Source organism: Fundulus heteroclitus, chromosome 14 (assembly GCF_011125445.2).
Source record: "Fundulus heteroclitus isolate FHET01 chromosome 14, MU-UCD_Fhet_4.1, whole genome shotgun sequence".
Taxonomy (NCBI): Eukaryota; Metazoa; Chordata; class Actinopteri; order Cyprinodontiformes; family Fundulidae; genus Fundulus; species Fundulus heteroclitus.
In genome coordinates, this window is record NC_046374.1 from 34,713,755 (window position 1) to 34,720,883 (window position 7,129).

A 7,129-nucleotide genomic window follows, 5' to 3' on the forward strand; every position below is an offset into this window, starting at 1 on the left:
ATGCCTGTGTGCAATAAAAACCCACGTTTAGTTAGGCGTAAGCTGCCGATATCTGACAAAGAGCTGCCTCTAATAAATGGCACCTTATGGGAGATTTATTTAACTTAACAGGCTTTAGAAGTGAAGTCAGAGAGGGAATCTGACAGATTGGTGCTGTTTGATTATATATATATCAAGCAATTAAATCCTTTTATTTTGTGACTCCCAAACTATTTCTTTATGTTGCTGTCTCACTGATTCTGTTCATGTTCTTTTAATTTTAAATCAAAGTGGGCTTGGTTTCTTTTCTTCTTGTTTTGTGGCCTAAACATCTTGGTGTAAGGTCACTGTGGAGCAAAATGTCTGATTTTTACATTTGGGAAAAGCAAATTGATGTTCATAACTTTGGGAAATGACTTAAAATAAGTTTATTCTTTCTAAATTGGTTGAGTATTGGGTGGAAACCTTTTGTCTTTTTCTTTGCATCTGCTTATTAAAACATAAATGGCAAGTATTTATTGGATTAATAAAGCAAAATGTTCTTTTATTCTCAACCTTTTGTTAAGTTTGTTAGTTATTGCTCAACTTCAGCTGCAGACCCGCCCGGTCGCTGTTTTCACCTGATGGGGGTTTTCATGCGGGTAAAGTTTGGGTTTTCGTTGTTTCTTTCACAACACTTTCCAGTATCAACAGCAGGGTTGGTCGTTTCCTGGGATTTCTCCGATGCGCTCCGGATGTGTCGACGTCTCAGCTGCTGTCGTAACAAATTATGCAATTTACAGTTGATTTGAGGATGAATGAGAAGAAATATACAGTATAAAAAAAATACCACGTTATATTACTGATAGAAATGAGTGAGTTGAGCCTGTTTGAGAGTAAAACTGACTGACTGCACATTTTCTGTCGGATATTGTGGGATTTTTAATCTGAGCTGATTGGTTTTCAGGTACTTTCCACAGCTTGGAGTTTACCTCCCTCCTCATCTCGGCTTTCACTTTGAAGTCTGAAGAGTGCTGTGTGAAAAACAAAAAAAAATACCCTCCAAAAAATGAAACCTTGGCTTAAGGACAGACTTTAGATGGGGCTTCTTTATGTTTTTACTTTCTGGTTGCTGGTTGCAGTTACACATTTGAATAAGTTGTAGAAACCTGTGAAGTTTGATTGAAAATGAAAGGGGACAGATTTGCTTAAGCAGTATTTCTACTCGCTGCGTGCCAACATGACTCTAGAGCTCACTTGATGTACTGTTTTAAAGTAAAAGTAACGCTCCTCAGCTATAGGTGAGTCTCAGAATCATTCAGTTATTTGCCCAGTATCTGCAAAACTGATATAAGGTCATCTTAATTTTGTATAAAGTTATTAAATGTTAATTAATTCACCTGCCACTGTAGCATATGATACAGTCGGTGTGACGCTAATTACCCAGGGCTTTTTAAAAAGCTAATATAGGCATAGATGGTTGTGTGTTAAAATCCCAGCAGATCAGCAATTCCCAACCTACTCGTACTTCGATGTCCATGCCACGTTCTAAGTCACTTAAACCTCCTTCCTTCTTCTTCCTGGTGCGCATCTAAAACTTCCTGCCAGTCATCTTTAGATCCACGAATGCACTGAGTTGCTGCCACATGATTAGCTGATTTTCATTTTGCCTCTACAATCAAACAAGTGAATTGATGTGCCAAGGTGGCCAGGGCAGCTGTGGCTAAAAAATCAGCTCACCACCGCCAGGGTGTGAATATGGTGTAAAGCTCTTTGGGGTTGCTGGACTTGATAAAACGCTTTACAAGTAAAAGCCATTTATCATTATTTAAGGGTCAGGCCATGTTTTCCATCAAAAGCCATCTGACTTTATGTATACATGAAAACAAGTTATAACCAATAGTCAATTGTCTCGCACCGTTTCAAAGCGTGGGATAATAGGGGATTGCTGAGAGTCATCAATGAGTCAGCATTCATCAGCAAAGCAAAACCTATAAATAAATCAGCTGTGCCAAACTGGAGGTTTTATTGACATGTTCAACAAAAACAGAAAAACAAAATGAAATGCGCTTGGATTGTTATTCCAGTTAAAACACGGCGCTGAGTTACATCAGAGTGGATTAGGGTGCCGTGGTCTTCCTTTGTACAGGAGATGAATGCAGTGATTTGTGCGCCAAGGCTTTGGTCTGAGCCTGCGTCGCCCTGATTGCTTCAGAAACAGATAATTATCCACCTGGCAGCGACCAGCAGCCCTGCTGTTTGCCCGTCCGAGTCTGAATGTCTGCTCTGCTGCATCCAGGCTCAGTCCCTTGTTTGGGTCTGAGAACGGGGCTTTCTTCAGAGAGAGCGCCTCATTAGCTACTTGGAGAAAGTCCTGTACAAGGAGTCGGACTGGATCCAAAGCCAAAAAGACTCCCTGAAGCAGCCAAATCTGTGCAAAGTAGACAAAAATCCTGTTATACGACAATATAACACGCTTTTAGACAAACAGGTGGCTAATGCCATGTGGTTCTGGGATGAGATGTTTCAGTAAAACATTGCTCTGTCATTGAGTCAGTGTTGCTGGGGATATAATACCCATAAAGATCTCCTGACAGACGTGAGACTTGAAGATAAGGACTGTCAAAAAACTGCATTTTTATGGCATTGTTGTACGAGTTGTGCGAGTTATCAGCATTTCATCCTCTCACACTGCAAAAACAGAAATAAAAATAAGTAAAATTTTCTTTAAATGAGTGTATTTGTCCTTGATTTGAGCAGGTAAATAAGATGATTTGCCAATGGAATAAGATTTTTCCACTTAAAATAGGAACAATTCATCTCCATGATCTTATTTCAAGTGCAGGGTGTCTAATAATCTTATTTTAGGGGCAAAGATACTCATTCCATTGGCAAATAATCTTATTTACTGGCTCAAATCAAGGACGAATAGACTAACTTTAAGAAAATTTCACTTGTTTTAGATCCGTTTTTGCAGTGCACAGGTAGGTTCAGTAGCCTTGACACCTTCCTGGAGGGGAGTTTGGCTGAGCTATTGCTGCCAGTGGCTTCATGTTCTCTAAGAAAGAACCCGTCTTTGTGTGTCTGACCTTAACTCTCTCCTAGACAACGTGATGGAAGGAGCTACTGCTGTAACTACCTGTGTTAACTACTCTATCCTTCAGGTTTAACAACTAGTTTAGAGCTTATAAATAAGCCACCGGAGAAGTTATCACTTCCATCTTTACCTTCTTTGCTCTTTTGTGTCTGCTCTGTCCTCTCAAACCCCCAATCGGTTGTGGCGGTGGGTCGTTCTGGTTCTGCTGGAAGTTTTCTTCCGGTTTGGGGGGAGTTTTCCTTTCCACTGTCGCTATGCACTGCAAAAAGAGAACTAAAAATAAGCTAAATTTTCTTGAAATGAATGTATTTCTCTTTGATTTGAGCAAGTAAATAAGATTATTTACCAATAGAATGAGTATTTTTACCTCTAAAATATGATAATTAGATATACTGCACTTGAAATAAGAAGATAGAGATGAGTTGTTCCTATTTTAAGTGTAAAAAGTCTTATTCCAGTGGAAAACAATCTTATTTACCTGCTCAAATCAAGGAAAAATACTCTCATTTCAAGAAATACCTTCTTACTTTTTGTTCTATTTTTGCAGTGTGCGCATACTTGTTATGACGGATGGCGACAAAGTCATCGACACAATGCTTAACTCAATTTAGTTGCCGTCACACATGCTCCTCCAGATGGAGGGATTGCTGCAAGTCACTGAATAAATGCAATCAGCCAGACAGTGTTTTACCAATTTGAATTATAAACAGAACTTGACCGCGTTAGTCAATAGCTACAATCAAATTGCCCATACGCACTGCAAAAAGGGAGCTTAAAGTAAGTAACATTTTATTGAAATTTGTGTATTTATTCCTGATTTGAGCAGCTAAATAAGACTATTTGCCAATGGAATAAGATTTTTGCACTTAAAATAAGAACAATTTATCTCCATCATCTTATTTCAAGTGCAGGATATCTAATTATCTTATTTTAGGGGTAAAAATACTCATTCCATTGGCAAATAGTCTTATTTAGCTGCTCAAATCAAGGGAAAATATACTAATTTCAAGAAAATTTTACTTACCTTGAGTTCCCTTTTTGCAATGCGTCTGTGAGTATGACTTGATTAAACTGACTGAATATTCCTGTGTATAAACTGGATGTTTTTTGGATTGAGATGACATTTATTGTTGAATCTGTCCTATATACGTTCTTATATCCATCACTACTTTCATTAAAAAAAGTTGATGTGTCACCTCGGAGAGATCATGGGTCAGTGTGAATACGTAAGAAGGCTAAAAGACATTGTAAATGCTGGAAACGTGTTTAAAATGGGGCTTTTCGCTAAACAGCAACCCCAATAACACATAGAAAGAGCTTCATCTTGGTTCCAGACTAACAAGAGGGCTGACCTTTTGGAGTGCTTGAACCTCAATCTAATAGAAAAGCTGCTGAGGGGCATTAAATATGCTGTTTTTGAGGCTAAATTAAGAAATAAATGTCATCCCACTGTTCATATGTGCCTAATGTGAAGCTTTCAAATAAACAGTATTTCTATAACCAAATATTAATTCAGTGACGCAGGAAAGTTAGGTGTTTTAGTATTCTTTAATTTCTGAATGTGTGAGTTTTAGAGGGAAAATGCATAAAGTATATTAAATAAGTCTCCTTTTCTGTTGAGCGATAACAAAAAGTGATTCTGGTCCGCGTGTTTGTTGCCCAGGACCGGCTGGTTAAGCTTATCTGGACCGAACACCCACGGGTGGGCGTGTCCCACAGAGCCAGAGAGAGCGGGGGTTCCCTCAGCCGGAGGCAGCGCGCATGCGTGATGCCCCGCTCCCTCTCTCGGCTTTTCTCCCGCACGCGCTGGCAGCTCGGAGTCAGAGTGTGGCAGCGCGCGCTGGTTGTGGAAGCAGCCGCGTGAAACGGGACGGGATCAGGAATATTTATCTTTTTGCTGTTTTTGGCTCGTTTTAAAGGTTGAAACAGGGAGGAAAGGCGACGCTTTCATTCCGGTACGTCTATCTGGTGCTTTTTTCTTTTTTTTTTTTTAAACGCTTTTTATGTTATTTAAAAACAATAATGTTTGGTGACATTGACTGCGCAATTTATATTTGATCCATTTACTGGCTTATTTAATAGCAATAATTGTAATTAATGAAGCCCATCTTTTATGTTTTTAAAATACGCCCCACTTTGTGTGTTTGAGTCTGCAGAAGTGTAACTTATTTTAAGTTATTAGCTTTCCCCCCATTTTCCCTTTAGTTTTACCAGCCTTTTTGTTGCAGGTTATTATGATGATAAATAATTATCTTTTACTGACGCAATATTTTTTTTAAACTAGTATCTTTTTAAATTAGTATCTTTCCACACCCATTACTTCTTTGTAACAGGGGCGTTTTTTACAATCTTGATAAACCACTGGGGGCCCAGCCCAGGAACTTATTTCTATACATTCGGCCAGAGCCGGACCTACATGATCCGGTGTCCCTAGGCAGAGTTAATATGGGACCCCCTGTCTAGCAAAATAAAAAAAAGTAAAATAATAATAATAATAACCAGAAAACAATATAAATACTCTTATCATGAAATAAAAACCCTGTAAATAAGTGATTATTTATAATAATAGTAGAAAATATACATAAAGTAATCAACATCAAAATTAAATAACCCACACATTTTGCACACAATAACTCTATATAACATACATTTACACTGCACAATACCTATACACAGAACTAATTAAGATAGCTAAATAAAAAAGATAAATAAATAACTGTTTACATGCAAAACTGTGTACCAAAAAAAAGCATTTACAGATGCCACTACCTCCTACCGCTGTATGAATTTGGTATTATCATATGTAGTAATATTACGTAGGCATTGCTTATATTTTAATCTGTGAGCTTAGCCACTTTGGAGGTAATATCAACCACTAGTTTTAATTAATTTTATTGAAGGTGGAGGCTGTTTTTTCTGGTTTGTGGTGTCCTCTGGAGGGCCATGGCAACCAACATTTGCTTATATTGCCTTATGGGCCGGCCCAGCTCTGCTTTAGGCACAATTGTTACATACTTCAGTGGTGTTTACCTTTTGTCTGGGATTTTTTAACATGAGTTCAAGAAGAATTTGTAAAAATGGATAATGTTATTTTTCTAGACTCTATGTCCTGTTTTAAATTGTCTAAAATCCAGAGCTGTAGTACCAGTGCTTGTATGTGGGGGTTTACCCTCCTAGGGGGGAAGATTCGAGTCTGGGAATAAGTTGGGTTGGCTAATTGATATTTTTAGTGACTAGCTACTATTACTAATCAAAAAGTGAGTAATTAAGTTCACAATTGAATTGCACCGTTTGACCACATCCTAGAAACGTGTTCCTTGAAAAGGGTCATCAGGACAGAAAGAATGAAATGAGGTAAAAAATCCTCAGAAGTGAGTTTATATGCATGGCAGCCATGTTGGATTTTGAGCCCAGGGTTGATAAGCAGCGTCAGACTTTCCCACTTTTACTACTTCCAGTTTTTAAGAAATCGTTCTTTAAAATCTTTACAACTCTGAACTTGAAAATTAAAACGTTGGGGGAAAACTGGAACTTGTGATTCGATTACACCCTTCAGGAACCCAGACTGCAAATGGATCAGAATGTTTTTGTTTCATTTAGTTGTTTTCGTAAAATAATGCGATATGTTTTCAAATGTCTGTGTGGATGGTGGTAGGTGGAAACTTATATACTGAGATAGTGGTTGGCATAAAACGTTTAAGAACCTTTCTTAAGCCTTTATGGGCTCTCCTTTGTTCATCATTAGACTAAGGCAGTAATTAAAGTAATAAAAGTGTAATTTATTATTTCCTCGGGTCTTTGTCAGATTGATTCTGAAAACATGATTTATTATTTAATAATGTGACTGAATGGGAGATTTAAACAAAGAAGACAGCTGCTCTGTTCTGTCGGCTCAGCTGTGAACCTCGTCTAGATCACAGCGTTCTAGAAGCTGAAACACCTGACGATGAAACGCAGAGTTTGGCCCAATTCTTTCATAATAAAAGTCTCTATGTTCATCCTTCCTTCCTTTATTCCTTTCTTTTTTCCTTCCTTCCTTCATTACTTTCTTTTTTCCTTCCTTCCTTCCTTTCC

General features: G+C 38.0%; 2 protein-coding genes across 2 annotated transcripts in view; both read left to right on the forward strand.

The window, feature by feature from the left end:
* Window positions 1–4,263: 4,263 nt before the first annotated feature.
* LOC118565811 (tripartite motif-containing protein 16-like) overlaps window positions 4,264–7,129 on the forward strand; it is a 9,887-nt gene continuing 7,021 nt past the window's right edge. Inside the window, exon 1 of the mRNA XM_036146831.1 lies at window positions 4,264–4,267. Coding sequence (XP_036002724.1) covers window positions 4,264–4,267 — 4 coding nt within the window. The remainder of the gene's footprint in view (window positions 4,268–7,129) is intronic.
* Window positions 4,887–7,129, forward strand: part of LOC105919280 (FH2 domain-containing protein 1) — a 258,923-nt gene continuing 256,680 nt past the window's right edge. Inside the window, exon 1 of the mRNA XM_036146756.1 lies at window positions 4,887–5,010. The gene's annotated coding sequence lies outside the window, so the exon portion shown is untranslated. The remainder of the gene's footprint in view (window positions 5,011–7,129) is intronic.